This window comes from Scardinius erythrophthalmus (assembly GCF_964197995.2).
Source record: "Scardinius erythrophthalmus genome assembly, chromosome: 21".
Classification (NCBI taxonomy): Eukaryota; Metazoa; Chordata; class Actinopteri; order Cypriniformes; family Leuciscidae; genus Scardinius; species Scardinius erythrophthalmus.
In genome coordinates, this window is record NC_138241.1 from 5064809 (window position 1) to 5086066 (window position 21258).

General features: G+C 38.0%; 1 protein-coding gene across 4 annotated transcripts in view; it reads right to left on the minus strand.

Moving 5' to 3' along the window:
• The window catches only part of eml4 (EMAP like 4), a 121720-nt gene that overhangs the window by 21275 nt on the left and 79187 nt on the right, over positions 1-21258 (minus strand). For 2 of the 4 annotated variants that reach the window (XM_081351536.1, XM_081351535.1), the window contains 11 exons: positions 20339-20521; positions 16556-16696; positions 14592-14617; positions 13978-14010; positions 12476-12599; positions 11896-12045; positions 10788-10857; positions 9781-9891; positions 8005-8100; positions 7598-7732; positions 6833-6968 (listed from right to left, as the gene is read on the minus strand). In XM_081351536.1, the coding sequence (XP_081207662.1) occupies positions 6833-6968; positions 7598-7732; positions 8005-8100; positions 9781-9891; positions 10788-10857; positions 11896-12045; positions 12476-12599; positions 13978-14010; positions 14592-14617; positions 16556-16696; positions 20339-20521 (1205 nt within the window). The remainder of the gene's footprint in view (positions 1-6832; positions 6969-7597; positions 7733-8004; positions 8101-9780; positions 9892-10787; positions 10858-11895; positions 12046-12475; positions 12600-13977; positions 14011-14591; positions 14618-16555; positions 16697-20338; positions 20522-21258) is intronic. The other 2 variants (XM_081351537.1, XM_081351538.1) reach the window with 2 other exon arrangements.

Consider the following 21258-nt stretch of genomic DNA (forward strand, 5'->3'; position numbering starts at 1 on the left):
AAGGGGCTTGTTTTGCTCTTTTTGTGATATCTGGCAACCCGTCACCTGGAGCTTAATCAATAAAAGTTCAGAAGTGACTAGAAGGAGAGCAGCAGTAATAAAAACCTTACAGCAGCTACTGTTAGCATTGACTAAGTAGTTTAAATTATACACACCTTGAAACTGTGTCATTATTTTACCATAGCCCGGTGAACCGCGCTCCCTCTCAGTGTGCACGCGCGCGTCTTTTGTATCAGTAAAATACGATCGAGTTTGAGCGTCCTCAAGTTGTAATCACGTTTTGAATCAAATGAAGATTTTATCAGCTGGTTCAGAGGCCAATTGTTTGGATTTAGAAAATATAACGCGCGCTGTACATTTTGGCTCAGATACAGGATAATATTATACATTCGCTTTAACTAGCAGGCTGTTCATTACCATGGCAACCGCTTGTGCGTCCTTTCTGAACGTAACTGTACACATAGACAGATAGATACATTATATAAGGTTATTTCTATTCGTTAGAAGAATATTGATATATGAACTTCTTGTAAAGTAGCCTAAGCCCTGTTGCGAGCATGTACGTCCCTCTAAACTTTCTGGGTGCTACACTGCGCTCTAGTTGACTTCTGTTCTGCAAGCCGACCGCACCGGACGTGACATGGGGGCGTGGCAGTATCGACGATTCAATTTTTTAATTCGATGATCGAGGTTGTGGTTTAATTTCGATCGATTTCGATACAAAATCGAAATCGTGACACCCTTACTCCACACACACACTCTCACATTTCTGAAACAGATAGTGTAGCTGAACAGACTGACGTTACACACGGTAACACTTCTACAGTTACATGCTATCTGCAGATGCAGAGCCACAAGGCCAGGTCAGGACACCACATATGATGAATGATTCAAGAGAAGAAGAAGAACTTCATGCAACGCTCCACAACAACAGACTCGCTTCTGTCTGCTGTTTTTGCATGCTATGTAATTTAATCTCATTTAATAATGAGTCATAATGCAACAAGTTTTCATGGTGGAGCAAGAGAATTAGGTCAAGTTAGTTGACAAGTACTCTACCGTTCAAAGGTTTGAGGTCAGTAAGATCTTTTGGTTACACTTTATTTTAAGGTGTCGGTGTTACAGGGTAATTTTGCATTTAAGTACTGAGTAATATTCACGAGTTCACATCTACATATAATTAATACAATAAGTTTATGCGTATTTGGCGTGCTGTCCGGGGGGAGGGCTCCGTGCTCGGAGTTAGGCCCGAACCCAAAGTACTCCCCCCAGTTGGTAAGTGTAGATGGAACTGGAAGTGTAGATGGAATTGGAAGTGAGGAGATGGGGTGGAGGAGGGATGCTGACAAACTTTCAATGAACAGAGATAGGTCTGCTGTGAATTTATACTCTGTCATTGAGTTGATTACTGATTAATCAACAGCTGTGCATGATTTGGTTAATTATCTGAACCTGCTCCACCCGAACTTTGTTAAATAAAACCTCATTTAATGAGCCTGTAGGGTTAGGGTTTTGGGGTTTGGTTTAGGGTTATTTGCATGTAATTCCGCATAACTTATAGTTATTACTACAGTAACTACATGTAACGTGTAACAATGACACTGTAAAATAAAGTTACTGATTTTTTTATGTTTTTGAAAAGTCTTTTCGGCTCGTGAATCGTGATTTTTTTTAATCAAAAATACAGTAAAAAAGTTTTCAATTTAAAAATATGTTTTCCATTTAAATTTATTTTAAAGTGTAATTTATTCCTGTGGTCAAAGCTGAATTTTCAGCATCATTACCCCAGTCTTCAGTGTTACATGATCCTTCAGAAATCAGTATAATATGATGATTTTAATGCTCAAGAAACATTTCTGAATATGATCAATGTTGAAAACTGTTGTTTTTGCTGGAATATTTTTCAGTATTTCTTCTGGAAACCGTGATACTTTTTTTTTCATGATTCTTTGAAACTTTATTTTGAGATAGTAATCTTCTGTCACACTGAAAGTCTTTACAGTTACTTTTGATCAATTTAATATATCCCTGGAGAATAAAAGTATTAATTTCATTTAAATCAATTCTTAAGTTTCTGACCTCAAACTTCTGAACGGTAGTGTAACAGTCTCAAAGACTGTGACCGTGGGGCCAATCTTCTGATCAGAGAAGACATGTCACTGATATGTAAATATAGGCAGTCATGTATATGCAAATGTAGAGGTTTGACATGAGCTACAGGCAGCTTAGTTTGCATAACTGCACTTACACTGTTACAGTACTAGTGTTGCTTTCGTCAACGAAAATTATGACGAAATATTGTCGTCAACGAACCGTTTTCACCTGACGAAAACGAGACGAGACGTAAATGCATGGTCATGTGACGATGACTAAAATACATGTATGATGCATTATCGTTGACGAATAAAAACGAGACTAAATGTGGCTTACAAAATAAAAACTATGCTAAAATGTCTCCTCATTTTCGTTGACCAAAACGAGACGAGACGAAATGTTATAACGTCACGACGAATGAGAGAGTTGTGCGTGAACCCATAGCTTTGTCGGCTTTAAATTCTGTTTTGCGATCTGGTCACCCGATTATCAGCGAATTTAACAATATTATTCCATTAGTTTTTCTATTAAAATGTCCCATTGATATATTTGACACATTCATAATCATTACTTTTGCCGGTTCTTTGTGACAGCTGTTATGTGCGTTATGGCAGCGTCTCTGGTTACATGAACGCGTCATCGCATCAGCACCAGAACATGGAGATTTTATTTTAGAGAATAATCGCACAACCTATTCGATATTCTATAATTAAATAAACTAATCGAATATCCAAAAATCGTGACTCATCCCTGAATCTCTTGTTTCTTTTCCCAAATCTTCACTCACGTCTCACCCATTTTCTAAAGGGATTATACACGTTTCTTCATTGGTTCGCTTTTAATTAGGCCTATTATATTCGTATTCGTTACTGTGGTAAAGTATAGCATACATTTGTACTGGCATGTCAAATTCTTTTTAACACAGTTTGTGTTTCTTATATTAGACATAGGGCGCGTCAAGTTTAGTTGTAAAGCGCGTTTTACACGCGCGGGTGATTTTTAGTTTCACTTTCTCTGGCAGCGCAATCTCAAACATAGCCTGAATATTTCGCCCTTGTGGAGGATAAAATTCGCTATTCAGACCAATTTACATCAAGTAGAAAACACGAAGAGTAGATAGGCCTATCATAAAGAGATCGATGGTCTCTTTTCTGCTCGAGTCCCACATCCGGCTCAGAGCGCAGAGTGGTTGGTTATATTCTGCTATATCAGGCGTCTTTGTGTGGAAATATAAAACGAGTTTTTATTTTTTTTAAATAACCCCCCAACCACCGCCGGTAGTTGGTCCATTACCGCGGTGGTAAAAAAACTGCCACCGTCACAGCCCTAAATATACTAAATAGGCTATAATAAGATAACCTTGTTTTGAAATTCTATATTGACTGGGTTAAATAGAATTGCAATACTAAAAAGAGACTAAAATCCAATTTTCATTGACTAAAACTAGACTAAAATGTCATGAGTTTTCGTCGACTAAAACTAGACTAAAATGTCATCAGTTTTCGTTGACTAAAACTAGACTAAAATGTCATCAGTTTTCGTCGACTAAAACTTGACTAGACTAAAAAGAGTATGAACGTGACTAAAACTAATAAAAACTAAAACGACAGCTTGACACAAAGACTAGACTAAAATTAAAACAGGCTGCCAAAAACAACACTATACAGTACTGTATGTTTTCACTGATTAATGAACTCAAAATATCAAGGAAAACGATTTGATATTGGGCTCTATGACAGTATGTGTCCTACAGGGGGCGCTACGCCACAGGACTGTAATGCACACGTTGAGGAGATAAATAAAGCAGTGATGAATGAGCAGGAGCTGGCACTGGTTCAGTCTGTGGTGCAGCCAATCCAGTTCCACAGCATGCCAGTGAAAACCATTACAACTCCAGGATCAACACTGAGAAAACTATCTGTCAAACTCGTGCACACACACTCCAGCACGTGTGCATACTCTGCCACAGATTTCTAGAAGTTTCTCTTTCTGTAACTGTGTCCCTGAAATTACTGTCACTGTCATTACAGTGCTTCTGGGTAAAGAACTGATGGACATTATAGTGTTGACGAAACAAAAGATAACTTTAAAAGACACCCCAAAATGCCATGGTACTAATAAAATATTCTTCGGGCAGTACTTTGGCTTTTTTTAAATGATCATCATGGTTGTAGTGAAGATTTCTGTGATTTGGGTCGCTCAGCATTGAAATATTTCAAAACATTATAATCCAAATGTCTCTTTGTATAATATCTTTGTTTTTGATTATCTACACTATTGTTCAAACGTTTGGGTCATAAAATATCGTTTTTTTTTTTAAGTATTAAAAAAATAATAATAGGTTTATTCGACAAGGACAGTAAATAAATGTAGAATGTTACAAAAGACTCCTATTTTAAATAAAGCTGTTCTTTTGAACTTTCCTGTTTCCTATTCTGAAAAAATGCATCACTATTTTTTGTTACATTGATAATAATCAGAAATGTTTCTTGAGCATCAAATCATCACATTAGAGTGATTTATGAAGGATCATGTGACACTGAAGACTGGAGTAATGATGCTGAAAATTCAGCTTTAATGTAATTTAGCAATAGATTATATTTACAATAGAAAACAATTTAAAACTTGTAATAATATTTTACATTATTACAATTTTACTGTATTTTGATTCAAATAAGTGCAGCCTTGCTAAACAGAAGAGCTTCTTTTTTGAACGGTTCTTCAGTTTTATTACTATTTTCTTATGTTATCTAGCTTTTAAATCCGTTTCAGCTGAATTACACAAATATATGGCAGCACACATGGGCCTTAGAAGGTCAAATGTGAGGTTCAGCAAGGTTTTATTTGTTGCATTTACCACAGTGTAATAAATTCCTCTGTTTAACCGAGTGTATTTCTCTACTGAAGCGGATCATACACTGAGATTTTCAACTCATTTTCACAGTGATGACATGAGAAATAAACAAAGATTTCCTTTAGTAGTGTGTCATCAGCCTTTTTCTTGACCTGTGCAGTAACTTGTCTGTTACTGTTAATATGTCTTGTAATAAAACTCACTTTCTAAGGCTCTGTTTACACCTGGTATTAAGATGCGTTCTGGTCGTTCGGATCACGAGTAGACGAGGGAGACACATTCCCGTTTACACCTGGTGTTTTAATCCGTCTCTTTTGCCCACTTTCAACCACTTCTGTCCTGATTTCTTCAAGGGGAGGGTCTATGGGCGGGTAAATGTATGGACTTTTTCAGATCTTTTAATCTAATGGATGAAATAAGCTCACATAATTTACATATGAACACGACTGGAGACTTTTGCAGCGGTTAAAACACATTCGATCACATGAGCGTTTACACTACTGTTGTTGTGGCTACTAAAATGTTTATTCAACTACCTGTGGAAGTGGTCGAAAGTGGAAAGCATTTAGCTTTCCGATCGACCAAAACGCATCTTAATACCAGGTGTAAACGGGCCTTAGAAAGGAATATGTAGGCCTGTCGCGATAGTCGATAAGTCGATTAATCGCACGATAAAAAAAATGAGCTCGATAATTTTTCCGGCCGCGATAATTCCATTTGCATGCTTGTTTGTTTTCCTCGTCTCTCTCTCTCTCTACCAAAGAGACTGGATGACCACTCTCGGTTCTTTAGCGTATAGGAGGAGTGAACCCTCTTGTTGTCAGTTGCATGGTCTTTGTGTGGGGAGGCGGCGGCGCGGCACTTGTCAGTCACATGGTCTTTGTGTGGGAAAGGCGGGACTGTTTGCGGCTACTGCCGGGAGAGAGAGAAGACGCTAGTTGTGAGTTGCGACAGCGAGCCCGATCACATGAAAATGCATATCTATACCACGAATGTTATTTCTCGTGCCATTTATACGCCAAAAATAGTTTTTGCGTGCATATGATACGCTCTTTATGGCGTGTAATACGCACGCACTCCTCACCCCTAATCCTAACCAAGTATTTTCAGTGCGTAGCATACACACGCAATAAAGTGCGTCTCCGTCTTCCCGACAGTACACAATCACTTGACAAAGTAACAGGAGGACAAAGTAACAGTGCAAAATTGTGCGATATGGCTTGTTGAGGCTTTTTTTTATTTGTTTACAAAGGTCCTAACTGTCAGTTTTGCCTGTTATGGAATGTATCACCATTTAATAATGTCTAAAGCCTAATGTTTAATATTTTTTGAAGTGCAATTTTGTTTCATTTTATATATTAACAGACATTTATTTTGTTAACAGACACTAAGAGTCTATTGCTTTCATTGTTTTTGGTTGTTTTGTTCATTTTTTTGGATATTTAAAATGTTTTCCGTTTTCAATGTTTAATATTCTTTAGAAATAAAAGTTTATAGATCGTTGAAAAGGTGTACCTGCATTATTATGCCATTATAATTATATTAAATGAAAATGGTCTCAGAACGACAATATTATCGTTTATCGCGATAATTTCTTGGACAATTTATCGTCCAGCAAAATTTGTTATCGTGACAGGCCTAGGAATATGGTTATGCATTGATCCCCTGTACGCATCTGGCCTCTTCTTCTATGGTGAGCAGATTGTGATTTCTTTGCTGACAGCATGAACTTCTCTTTGGTTTCAGAGCGAGCAGAAGATCAGACTATGTCTGGAGGAGAATACCATCACTGCAGCCACAGTACTTTTTGTGAGGAAATTATAATGTGACGTGTATATATATATATATATATGTTTGTGTGTGTGTGTGTGTATGTGTGTGTACCTTTCGGCCCTTTCCCTGGCGCTGGTTCAGCCGTGCTGCGGGTCCATATCAGCATGATTCCTCCTGAGTCTCCAGTCAGGATGTCTCCATTATTAAGGAAAGCCAAACACTGCACAAATTTGGGCTTCTCATATTTCTGTCATAGAGACACAAACAAAATTAATGAATGTATGAACTCTGTACTAGTCTGCACATTGTGCATCAAGCTGACCTGCAGAACTAGTCTAGAAATGCTTCTTGGAAATATCGCTAAAATAAAATCTATCTTCACCACCCTTTTGACTATTTAACTCAATATTTATGAATTTTCTCTGAAATCGTCTTAAAGTCAGATTCCCCCCCAACCATCATAGGATCTACATTGCCCATTACAGTTCGGTACAGGATCAGAACCGCGTCTCCTCGCAGCAGATCTTCATTTGTGTGTAACGGTGATGTAATTCCTGTCACTGTTTGACTCCTTTACACATTTTATAAGCTCTTCATGATTTCTCAGCTGGTCAAAATGCCATCATATGTAGCTACACACACACACACACACACACGGACACACACACACAACGAGCATATTTAACCCAGAACACAGTTTAAAATCAGAGACTCAGTTAACACTGAGTCCAACACTCTTGGACTCACGAGTTGCAAGACAAATCTAATGATGCAGTTTCTGGGAAACTCAATGGACAAATTAAAAGTGCATTAAAAAAAAAACCTCATAATTTTAATGATGTGCATAAAATATATCAGTGATATGCGTGTCCTTACACCAAAGATGCCTTGTTTGCGCGCCAGTGAGGAGCCGCTCCAGGTCCAGAAGAAAATATGGGATTTCCCACAAGTCACAATGGTGTTGGCGTCAGTCGGGTGAAACTCCACCGCTAAGACCACTTCATTGGTTGTCTAATAAAACAGTACATTGACAAAACTATTACATGAAGAACAAAGAGATGAGAGGGAGATAAAAGAGGAATGTGCAATGAAACAGGGTACAAGTGGAACAGACATGGAAAAACATGAAAGAAGGAGAAGGAAACTGCAACAAGATGAAAACGGATTGAGAAGAAAGGAGAAGGAAATAAGATAAGGGCAAAGAAAAGAAAGGAACAAAGGAAGGGAGGAAGGGAGTGGTGATATGTGTGAGAAGACTGAATAAAAAGAGTGTGTCCACGTACCTTAATCTCAGCAATTTTTGATTTCTTCTGCCAGTCCCACACAGTGAGCATGTGCTCATTAGAGTCATCGATCACACTGAGATGAGTGCCTGAGTCCTACACACACACACACACACACACACACACACACACACACACACACACACAGCATCAATGACTGTTTACAAACAAATACACTTCCGGTTTCTTCAGTCATCCCGGAAAAGAGCTGTTTATATTTGCATTTTATTTTAATAGAGCTTAAAGGAGAACTTGGTAGCTTTTTTAACTTAATAAAACTGTCTAGAAATCATTTGGATGGTTAAACAACCTGTTCTGGTGATATTGGTGACTTTCCCCGCTCCCCCCAGCGTTCCCAGGCGGAAAACCAACCTTGCAACTTGTTCACTACCGTCCCGGCAAGATAGAAATTGGAAGTCTCGTGAGAAGCGAAAGCGAGAACGAGAACGAGCGCGAAACACAAATTGCTTTACGGCAATTCGACATAAACACACACACATGTATGATGTATTACCAGATTACCCACCTCGGGAGACATAGCTCCACACGATACAGTTGGCTTGCTCCGATCAAAACAAACGCACATGAGCAGCGGTAGAGAGGGGGAGGAGGCCGCAGCAAGTGAGTTTTTTACGACTGTGTTGTGACATATACGCCCCCCCACAGCTGTAGGGGGAGCTCGTGGGGAAAACATGCGACAACAAAAGGGAAAATCAGCGAAGAAGTGACTAGAGTTCGCTAGAGTTGCCGAGTTCTCCTTTAATATGGCCAAAAAGTACTGCGTCTGGTGTTGAAACAACCAGGTTAAAAAGACTTGAGTTTTTCCTCCTGGATCATAGATTTCCATCAAAACCAGATGATCAGGAAAAACAAAACTCATCACAAATGATAATTCATGAATTCTAGTCATGATCACCTCTAACAGACATGACTGCCAGAGTCGGGGGGCATTTTAATTAATTTCCAGCCCTGTCCGTTCCCTATCTGTGATGGAAAGGGGCTGTTCACTTAAATGAGCAAATACTAAAACCATGAGATTTGAGGGTTTGGTGTAATAGGAGATAAGAAAAAAAGCCAGACTAAAAAGGTTTGCATTTAATTTAGATTTAAAAGTTCCAGTATCTCCTGCACATCTCATGGGGCAGAATGACTAAAAGCAGCATCCCTAAATCTTTTAGTTTTACTTAGTATAACTACTAAAAAAAAATCAAAAAAAATCTGAGGATCTGAAAGTTCTTCAAGGTTCAAAAACTGGAAGCATTTTTGAGAGGTAGTCTTGTGTAAGACCAAACAGTCTGCTTCGTCCTTTCAGTTTAACAGCATTAAAGAGGGCAAATGTTATCATTCAACTGAACTCTGCATTTTAAACACATTATGTTCTTCATCCCTGAATGAACAAGGTTTTATAGAGTATTAATTCAACTGCTTAGGTATTGGTACTGGTCTGATCCATTTCAGGGGTGGCCAAAATTACGATTTTAATTTTAAATCAGTCAGAGCTAGAAATGTATCCTTATAATTCCAGGTAAATCTTCATATGACCTTCTTTGAACCCCCCAACTTCTTGTTTTGATGTCCTTCAGGAGACCAAGGCTTCTTTAGTGGAGTCAGACCCCACCAAACCCCCCCGTAAGCCTGGACATAATGAGTCCTTCCTTCTGGTCTTTGTCAGTTTTGGATTAACTGTAGTCTTTGGTAGACCAGAATGGAGGGTATTGTTGTTAGGCAATGCTCATTAAACAATAAAAAAAATGAGACGGTCAGCGTTAGACTCACGGCTTTAGAGAAAGCGAGGGATCCAACTCCTCTCTCGAAGGTGCCGAGGCCGATGATCTGCAGCGTGGACAGACTGACCGAGTCCCAGACTCTCACGTGTGGCTGGAGCGGCTGAGGATCACCAAAGATTACAGGAAACATTCAAAAAGCTTATTCTGATAAACAAGCAACACTGTCAGTAAAGAACAAGTAGTATTACGGGAAAACTAAATGCAACATGAACACTCATGCAAGTGCTGGTTTCTGTTCTTTAGGGATCCTCTGGCAACTCGCCAGCTAAATGTGTTTGTTTTTGTCCTTTCAAGACATACATACTGTTTGTCTTGAAATTTTGTTTGCTAAAGCAGAATAAAAACTAGCTAGTTATTCTAGATCTGTTCTCCTATTTAGCATATCTAAAGGCAATATTTGAGAATGAAGTACAACACTTGGAAAAGTAAAGAATGACATGTAAAAACTGAGAAAATCTACTTATACTGACAGGACAAAACACAGCAACAACAATAGGCTGTATAAATCATTTGAAGAGAAATCTAAAAAAGTATGAATGCCTACATACTCGATAGAGACGACTACACAACCGGCAGGATTGTCTAATGTTTTTGAAAGAATCCAAGGCTGCAATTATTTGATGAAAATTTACAGTAAAAATAGTAATACTTTAATATACAGTACCTGTCAAAAGTTTGAAAACATTATCATTTTAATGTTTTTGAAAGAAGCCTCTTCTTCTCACCAAAACTGCATTTATATAATCAAAAATACAGTAAAAACAATAATATTGTGATATGTATTATTGTTTTCTCTTTTAATACATTTAAAAATGTAAATTATTCCTGTGATCAAAGCTGAATTTTCAGATCAATTTAATGCATCCTTGTTGAATACGAGTATTACTTTATTTAGATTTTTTTTTATTGATAGCAAACTTTTGAACAATAGTGTACATTGAGGCAAACATAGAGGAAAGTTATTGTTTCATCATAATAGTTGTTGATCAAACTCACCCTGCCATCCTTATCCACTCCTGCGATCTGTCCTGTGGCGATACGGATCTTATCTGGGTGAACAGCAAGACTATGAGAGAGAGAGAGAGAGAGAGAGAGAGAGAGAGAGAGAGAGAGAGAGAGAGAGAGAGAGAGAGAGAGAGAGAGAGAGAGAGAGAGAGAGAGAGAGAGAGAGAGAGAGAGAGAGAGAGAGAGAGAGAGAGAGACTGTTGAGGTGAACGCAGCTTTGGGTTTTGATCGTCTGTTTGTCACCAAGTAAATATACAAGCTCTGCCAACCTAACTGCTGTTCAGAGATCAACCAATATTGGTCTGTCCAGATACTGATATCTACAGATAGGCGTGAATTCCACTATTTACATAGTTCACAAAATATTCACACAATAAATGAAACATAAAATGTTTTATTATTTATTGATAAGGCTGTCTGTGGACTCTAGAACTGAGATAACAGGGAGGTCAAGCTTATGGAACAATAAGACAATTTGAGATCGACAATCTCAAAAACCCAACTGTATTGGTCCATCACTATTTGTGTGGTTACAGTGGTTGTTGAAACGTTACCTATGTACTTCAAAGTTGTACTATATATAAGTGTATGTCCTTTTAAGACCCCCAGTTTTGACTTCCTTTCAGGGGTTCAAGTAATATCAAACTACCCCAAACCACACATTATTTTCAACCTGGTTCAAATGATAAGGATAACACTTTATTTTAATGTGTCCTTGTTGCAAGTTACATGTAGTTATTGTAGTAATAACAGTAAATTATGCATAATTACATGCAACTAACTCTCAACCAAACCCTAATCCTACCCTAACCCTATAGTAAGTACATGTAGTTGCTTAATATTACTCAGTACTTAAATGTATAATTACACTGTAACAGGGACATATTAAAATAAAGTGTAAACAAGTTTTAAACTGAATTGTCCAGTAATGGCATTGAATTTGGACATGTGCGCTGTGAAGCTCGCACAAGACGTGACAGGCCTCTGTGCTTCACCAGCATCTTTCAAAGAAATATTCAGTGAGAGTTGGTAATTTAATCAAGACCATCAGATAACTGCATGTCCTCAATCACACCAAACGTGTTTTCCTCTGTCTCACCATTTGACACAGTCCGTGTGTCCTAAGTAGTGGCGCTGTGTCCTCTCCTCGTAGTTGAAGAGCACGACCACCGAGGCGATGAAATACACGATCTCCCCGGTGGGCAGCAAGTACACGTTTGCACGGCAGTCACGACCCCTGTATCCATATCTATCCGTCCGAGTCAAGAACACAACTAAATACCAAAAACAAACTATACAATAACTTCTGAAGGCACTTTTTGTCATATAAATTCAATGCTTTACACATCTGTCAGTGAATTTAATTCATTTGGGGGATTTTCTTACTACAGTGAATCAACTTAAAATATTTAAGTACATTTTTCATTATTTGACAACCGAAGTAAATATTATACTTTTCTTGCCTTATAAGATTTAATCCATTTTAAAACTAAATTTACAAATTATTTTCTTACATATTATGTATATGCTTTCAAACTGGAATTTTCTGTCATTATTTTGCCTATGTAAAGTATTTTAAATGGCCATTGTTAATGAAATGTGTCCTAGCTTGATCTGCTTAAAGTGCAAATGCAGAAGTACTACCATGTGCTGAGTGCAACTGATGCTAGAAAGGATACACCCACTCCAGTTTCAGTCTCTCTGGGGGAAGTTCGGTGCGCACCTCGTCGTAGTTCTCCACGTCCGATGGGATAAACATTGTGATAGGTCGTCCTCGCATGAACATTTTGATGTAGTCTCCCTCTGTGAAGAGATTTGATGAAGAAAAGATATTCTAAGACAAAATACTAGAATTTTTTTTATTAAGAATGAATGATTGTTAAAATTAGCAGCTATTATATGAAACGCATCTCAAACAAAACGCGTGTTTGTTTGTGTGAAGTACATGCATCTGGAGATTACACTTTGAAATAAGTTGAAATTTGCCAGTGCACAGTTTGCTAGTTCATTCTAGTCATTTTAGTCACACACAGCATATAGGATACCTTCTAACATTGCTCCTGGTAACTAGGTTAACAGTTTTTACATATTCGTTTCTAAGTGAAGCTCTCTGATGGAGTTAGTAAAGCTCATGCGTTTAACTCATTAAAAAACCCAAGCAAATCAAAATTGAAGCTTCGAGCGCCGTGCAGAAGGGCCAGAGCAATGAGAATGCCCAAGTTATACTGTGATTTAATAAAGAAAAGAAAGTTTCAAGCAGAAATATGAAAAAATGGACAGTGAGGCAGAAAAAAATCATGATGTTTTCTCTAGTCTCCAGAATCATTTTGTGCTGTTGTTACGTCATCATGTAATTATATAAAGTATTTAACACGGAACAAGACATCTGACCACAGAGAACCTTAAAAAAAAAAAAAATCACCAGTATATTCTTTACCGTCATAAGCTGTCATAAAATTTACTGATATCGTTAAGGGGATAGTTCGCACACAAATAATATTTCACTGATCATTTACTGTTGTTCCAAGTCTTATGTGGAACATAACAGAAAGAAAATGCCTTTGTGTTTTTGTTTTGTTTTTCGGTAACCAACATTCTTCAAAATATATTTTTTTTTTATATATTATATGATTTTTTAGCATTATGGTAAAAATGTGCGCAGTTGTCACACAAACAATGTTACAATGGATCATTATAATAAATGTAATTTTCTTTGCACGAAATGTACTTTTTTATGTCTTTGATTTTGGGGTGAAATATGGGCTAGATGTGTTCTTGAGCGGTTTGGTGAGATTCAGCCGTAAAGCTGTTCTGGCATCATTACTTCAGAAAAACACATTCCTCTGCTAATGAGTTACTGGTGGTAAATCTCTAAGTCACCTATTTAGACCAACTGAATTGTGAGAAGACATGAACAAGCGAGATGTGTGTTCGTCGTTTATCCTGGGAGGAAATCCACTTACTATCCATTCCTCCAGAAATTTTATTTAAGATTTTGAGGAACAAAAGCGGCAGAGAGACAGAAGAAAAGTGGAAGAAGTGACTGAGCATTGATCTTTCAGATCGATCAACATGTTAAGAGAATTAAAGTGGGATTAGTGGCAGAAACGCTTATAGTCCAGCCTGAAGCGTGTACGGGAGCTTTCGGCGGCTTTCGGCCCTGGAGAGAGGCAGGCCTTACCTTGACTGTTTTTTTCACGGGTTGACATTTTAGCTGGGTATGGAACAGAAATGATAATCTCTCAAAAAACAAACACAGAAAGAATGACAGACAAGGAACATGTCAAAGGTTTTTAAGATGGGTGTGATCATTAGAAAGAACTAGAACAACAAATGAGAAACCACAAGTCAAAGGAATGCAGTTTGTGCACGTCTTTGCCAAGATTAAAATGTCTTGAGAGATGGAGTACAGCTCACACCTGTACTGTTCTCGGCCCAGGGCTAAATCCAGCCTCGGGATGAGGTCGTTCCGGGGCACACTTCGCCCGCGACCACTGGCATGAGCCTCAGGTTAAGAGTATTTCTCAGTGTCACTGCTAATCTTGCCCTGGGGCAATGCCAAATACTAAGAGCTATCAGTGGCATCACGCTAGCTTTCATTTACACTTATGAAACGATTTTTACAGATGTTACTGTGAGAATTTGATTTGTTTTAATGTGCACAAAAGGTCTGAAACCTTGCACAGGGCACCAGTTTCGCCTGCACCACTGTGATATGGGAAATGAGAGGAACACATTAGGAAAAAAATAAGTTGAAACATAAAAGATCACGTAAAAGGCAAAATGAGACTTTACCTTGGCTGATGACTGGATCTCTGTGTCTGAAGAGGAATTGGGAATAAAATAAAAATATTGTTAACGCAAGACAAAAATGGCATGTTTGTTCAACTCTAGGAATGTGTTAAAGGCATGTGTTACATCCAAAATAAAAATTTATTTATATTGTCATCCTTTGCTCACTCTCATGATGTTCCCAATTGATATTACTTTTTTTCCCATAGAACACAAAAAGAGGATTTAAGCAGAATATCCAACATTCTCCTTTCCATACAATGACAGCAAATGGAAATTAATGTGGTCAAGGTCCCATCAGTTAAGCAAGAAAAAATTGACAACAGTCCATTTATCAATTATCAGAAAATAATGCACACCTGAGGTGGTAATGCGGTCATGACGTGAAGCGGAGACATTATTTGCTAATTATTCTACCGACCAGAGCCAATTATTACGCTTACATTGTTCAGATGTTGTATTTCAAGACATTTTTTGTCCTTAAAACGCTCTTGTGTGTGGGACAAATTTCTTAAGCATCTCATCCCAAGCCTCCGTTGCTAATTCCAAAACGTCATTTTAGAGCTAGTAACGGAGAATTGAGCCAATGATAGCGGACTAATGCAGTTATTAATGCTGTTTTAGAGAGAGAGAGAGAGAGAGAGACAGAGAGAGAGAGAGAGAGAGAGAGAGAGAGAGAGAGAGAGAGAGAGAGAGAGAGAGAGATTAAGCGTGTGTGAATCACCTGAGTCTGTGTCTGTGAAACTGAGTTTATCTGCTTTTAAGAACAGCAGCGCTATTACCTCGCTAGTAAGAAGTGTCATGTAGCTTCCGTTTTTCTCAAACAGCGACCCCTAGAGTCGCTGTGGAGTACTTATGTTTAACGTTACTGTCGTAAATACCACTCACGCAGAGCCGTCTCTGCACTCTTCTTTGCGAGTGTGTGTTCGTACTGTAAGTGTTTGAGTGGGAGAGAGAGTGGAAGAAAGAGAGTATGAACTTTCTGTACATACTATAACAATTTTGTGGCAAAAAAAAAACATGGAAATTTGGTTATTTTGCTGTTGTCATCTGTTAGGACCTTTTGAAATAACTGAAATCATTTGGCGGAGTGATATGGAACTGTAATTATGTTAATAGATTCAACTTGAAATGAATTATTAGTAAATATTGAAATTAACACTAACTAAGAATAATAATAAGTATAAAACATGTTTTTAATTGTTAATGCAGTTAACTAATGTTAAATTATAGAACCTTATTATAAAGTGTTACCAAAATTACATAAAAGCACCATAAATGCATCATAAGTTATGGCGGAGGAGAAGATTATCTGTGAATAGCCGCACAAATTTCGCCCATCACTGTCAGAAGACTTGAAATATAGCACACAAGTGGTATAGTTTTATGTTAGTGTTTGGAACGTGACAGTGTCCATCCCTTTTCAATTTTGCTGGTTGAAAAAGAGCACATCAGAGATTCTGCATAACTTTTGATGGAAAAAAGAACAAAATGAGGGTGAATGAAGAATTCCTCTTCAGAATTTTCAAGCAAGAAGCAAGTGCCATGTTTCAATTAGATTATTTGGATTATTTGCAATAACACATGACTAGGCCCAGATGGAATCTGTGGACTTTTTTGCATGTTATGTGCTGAAATTGGATGAATGAATGAATGGAATGAGTGGAATGAATTCAAACTAAGATAAAATGAATTGAACAGCAAGTACTAAACTAAACTTTGGTAGCTGAAAGAATATTAGCCAAAATAAATAAAACATTGGATGCACTGAGTATCAGTGTAACTTCCTGAATGATTGCATTCCAATTCACTGGAAATCTCTGGAGCTTCTTGGATTTTTTTTTTTCTTGGAACAGTTATCAAGAAAAATGACTTAAAAAGCATCATTAAAAAATAAAATACTATCTACAATAAATAAATCAACAGCATGAATCTTGTTAAGGGGACGAAAGGAAGCTAACACTTACTTCTCTGCATTCTTCACCACTTTGGACAGCAGTTTGGATGTGGAGGCTGCTTTCACCAGCTTATTCCTGTTCTCCTCTCCACTGTCCCATGTGCTACTCTGAGAACGCTCCATTCCTCCACCACGCTTTGCACTGCTACCCCTGCCGGAGAAGTAAATTACACAAGAAAAACGTATTTCATTGGAAAAGGAAGCGTTAGCAGAGAAGCTGAAAAGCAAGTCCAGGGGAGAAGTTAAATATTTAGATGAGAGGTATTCTGAGCTTGGAGGTAATGAAGCTAATAAAACATCTAGATAGATCTACACCAAAAACGGGTCACAGGTTTGTTCTGACAAATTTAGAGATGCTACCACTATCCAGATCCTCCGAACACAAATACCCACTCCTCCAATTTGGTTAATTTCAAACTGGAAGCCAGAAGTCAAGCAACGCCCCTTGAAAGTCAAAGATGCATCCCTCAGGTAAAAGATCATGCATATGCCAAAGCATAATCCACTCGACGGTTAGTTCACACTGGGGAGCTGAAAACGTGAAACCCAGTCCTGTGGTAAGTTGCATGATATTGTTTGGGGGAAAAGGCGCCACACAGCCAAGCTAAAGGAAGGTAGAGAAGGAAAAACATCAGAGATTTAGAAAGGGAAAGTAGAGGAGTGTTTTCCTCAGGCGAAGCTGTATGCAAGAAGAAAACATTAGCAAACTTGTTTTCTGGACCATCCCTTCTGAACAGGAGGCTTGTGTGGGGGATTGTGGGATTGACAGAAAAGCAAGTAGAGCGTCAAACATGTTGGGAGATTCTGAACTTAAGGCCAAAAATGAATTCATTAATGATGGATAATCATGGAGCCTGAACCAGCAACCTTCTGGTTACCAGCAATTTAGCCAGTACGCCGCATCTCCCTCACCTTAAACTCTTAAAAATAAAGCTTACAAAAGGGCATTTCCAAAGTGAAGCCATAGATGAACAATTTTAGGTTCTCCAAAGATCTCTTTAGTGAACGGCTCTTAAAAGAACCATTTTAGTGTGAAGAACATTATAATAATCTAAAGAACCTTTTGTGGAATGGAGGTTCCACAGATGTTAAAAGGTTCTTCATGGAACCATATATGCCAATAAATAACTTTTACTTTTAAGAGTGTAGTGGAGAATTTGTAGCTCAGGGGAGAAGGTTTGTTATATGTGATCCAGAAACTCACAGAGGTACACACAAACATTAAAGCCCAAAGTATACTTAGTTTTCTGAGCGCACGCCAGAGTGTGTTTGTGCGCATTGGGAATTTCATCATCAGCATAGTATTTTTTTCTATCTGCATGCAATCTGTACGCACATGCGCCTTGAACTTTTTATGCACTAGTTAAAAAAGAAACGGAGAACAACAACAACAACACACTCCTCAAGAGTCAGGTTGACGAGCACTTGTGTGAGGGAGTTAAGAAATAGATGCAGCTCTAGTTTACGCGACAACAAAGATTTTATCGGATGTGACTTCTGGAGAGAAATAGCGCAGACACTGGGCAAAAAATTTACTTTCTGAGTTTGTGCAAGCTATCAAACGGAATATACTTTGAAAGGCTATGTACGCATACGCTGAAAGTTGGTGTTAAAACTCAAGAATACTTTGGGCTTAAGGCAATTAAATCGGTCAGAGCTGTAGCACAGAACCTCTAACCTCACCGAAGTAAGAGTAAGAGAGGAGGGAAAGGAACGGATAGTATTCTGGGGCAGAGCGGACACACTTCCATGTGAAAATCTGTCTTGAGCTCTACATATGGGGACACTTGTGAGGCATGTAGGTTTAATGATGTCAATCCCTAATATATGTGTGATAAAAGTTGTTTGAATGCAACACAATACCAGCTACCAATAAAACGACCATGTTTTACCATGTAATACCATGGTACTAGCTAAACAAGACTTGGTCTGCAACAAGATTTGGTCTACTAGCTCTACTAAGTACTACTAAGGTCTACTAGGTAAAACAGCATCAAATTAGTGCTAATAGAAACCATTCTAGTGTAGCATGAATATTTATGCTAGTTTTTTCCATACAAGCAGAAACCCCATGCAAATCATCTTAGTTAGCAGTCCACCTGCATTTACTGCACTTTTCCTATTTCTAAGCCTAAATACAGAAAATAAAGAAAATGCATATCTTGCAATACTGATATAGAAATCTACATTTCTAAGAAAAATAAATAAAAAATCTCGGACAAATTTTTAAAACACATTGTGCTAACCTCAACACTCTCTGATGCTAGATGATGTTAGTCTGAGTGAAATCTTCATGGTTTGCAGAGGATTTTTCTAAGTAATGTGACTGTGGCCAGACCCTGACTGATAATTTTCTTGCGTCGTCTAGGAAGCATGGATCGGGCCTTGAAATGACATTAAGGAGATGGCCAATTGGTTTTCCACTTCTCTTTAGGTAATTGGATGGGACAGCTTGCAGAGTCAAAGTGAATAACTCAGCAGGCGGGTTCTTGCGTTATTAAGTACAGACTAGAATGGTGTTGAAGCATTGCCGGGCTAATGTGTTAGCCTGATTACTCCGTGGATTACTAAGCAAGAACTAAGGGTCTGAGCACTGAAGGGACGTTACATCTGCTTTCCATTACTTTCCTCTTCTGGGTGGATCACTCTGAGTGACCCAGAGCGTAACGGACACATTTTGACCTACACTGCCGGCCTGATACTAGCAGGACATTTAGCATAGAATGAAGGACAAGTACTGATAAATGATGGGAAAACAAGATGGAATACAAGATTTTGTTTAGATATTATCAATTTCAGGGCCTGGAACTGTACTGATTAAAGTTACAGTCTGAGTGTTTTTATGTATGGCTCCTTCAGTCAAACAGCAATGTGTACCATGTTCTGGAAATACAAATCCCATTCTTTTTTCCATAAAATATATTTTTTTCTGAGAACGTACAAACCTTTCTACATTGAGCTCTGAGACCAAGTGATCTGAGATTTCAATGTGACTTTAAAAAAATAGTGGAAGCGAATAATGGAAGTGAATTGGTCTCCCTGCACTAACAAATAACTTAAATATTTGCACATATATGAATATTTTATATATACATACACTAGCATTCAAAAGTTTGGAGTCAATACGATTTTTAAAAAATAAATTAATACTTTCATTCAGCAAAGATGCATTAAATTTATGTATCTATTTTATTTTTATTAAAAGAACAGAGCTTATTTGAAATGTGCGTTTATGTATTTATATATATATATTTATTTATTTGTAAAAATATTTCACAATATTACTGTTTTTACTGTATTTTTGATAAAATAAATGCAGTCTTGGTGAGAAGAGACTTCTTTCAAAAGCATTCCAAACTTTTGAATGATAGTGTATACATTTATATATTTTTGATATTGTTTTTATACTTATATTACTTAGTGTGAAGAAATTAATTGTTTTATTAATCCTATTTTAATTGTAAAATTCGCAATAGTTTGTTTCTTCTTCTTCAAATCAAATATTTCAATGTTGTGATTTATCTTGGAGATGATTGGTTTGGCCCAAGGCTTAGAACTTATAGTTAATACGTTTTCGAAATCCCTATGGAGAAAAGGAATGGGGAAAATACTTCCGGAACATAGGCAGATAAAAAAGGAGTCAGTGTTGCTCTCTATTGATCTTGATATTGATTGAGGAAGCATGTCAGCCCTGCCCCTTGGCTTTTACGTCAATAGGTTGCGAAACCACTGCAAGCAGATTGCCAAACGCCATTCGAACACTGCCAGAAATCGCACGGCTGATGGGAGGAACCTTTTGGCCGGGGTCGAGCCCTTGTTCTCCGAGGCTTGTCTTTGGGGCTGTGGGGGATGAGGGGAGGGGGGGGTGCTGGAAGGGGTGCTGGGCGCTGAGGGGGGTTTATCATTAGTCTGGGGCGGCTCCTCTTTCTCCTTGATCCCCTCCATCAGAGGCTTGTCTTTTTTCCGCTCTCCACCACTGTGAAAATAACATGCAGGTAAACAAAGGAAGTTCTGATACACTTGAAAAGATGAGGAGAGCCGAGCGGCTCAACACTGAGCTCACACACTCACAGACATTCAGATGAATATATTTCTGCAGGCTGAAAGAGTATCACACATTAAACAGAGCTTCTGTTCGGACAAACATTTGAACAGTGCAAGTTAAGTCGACAATATTGACTCACCATTTTCCCACAAGAGAAGACTGCATAGGCCTAGTTTTAATGTGTTTACTTTTAAGGCTATGTCTACATTCATCCGGATAAGTTTGAAAATGGCATTTTCGTTTCTAAACGCTCCCTAGCGTTTCAAGCATTTAAGCAAAAGTGTCTTGTCCACATTGAAACGTCGGAAAACGCAAAAAAAAATCACCATACTGTATAATGTGCATGTGTAAAACATTAAATGCTCACTGAGATTATACAGAGAGACCAGACAAAGTTCTCACACTATTCTTCTGGCACAATCATTTTATTAGCAAAATATCTCAGCACTTACTGCTGCGTTCAGGTCAATCATCAAAAATGCAATTGCTCTCATATTTTGAAGCAGAACAGCAGTTTTGAGTATATTTTCTGTCATCTTTGCAGGAATGTAATACAAATTGTACAAAGGAACATTTATCTTTGGCAACACTGTGAAAGTCAGTAACACATAGCAGGCACATATACAAAGCATAGAACATTTAAACATAGATATCTATCCAGGGCTGGA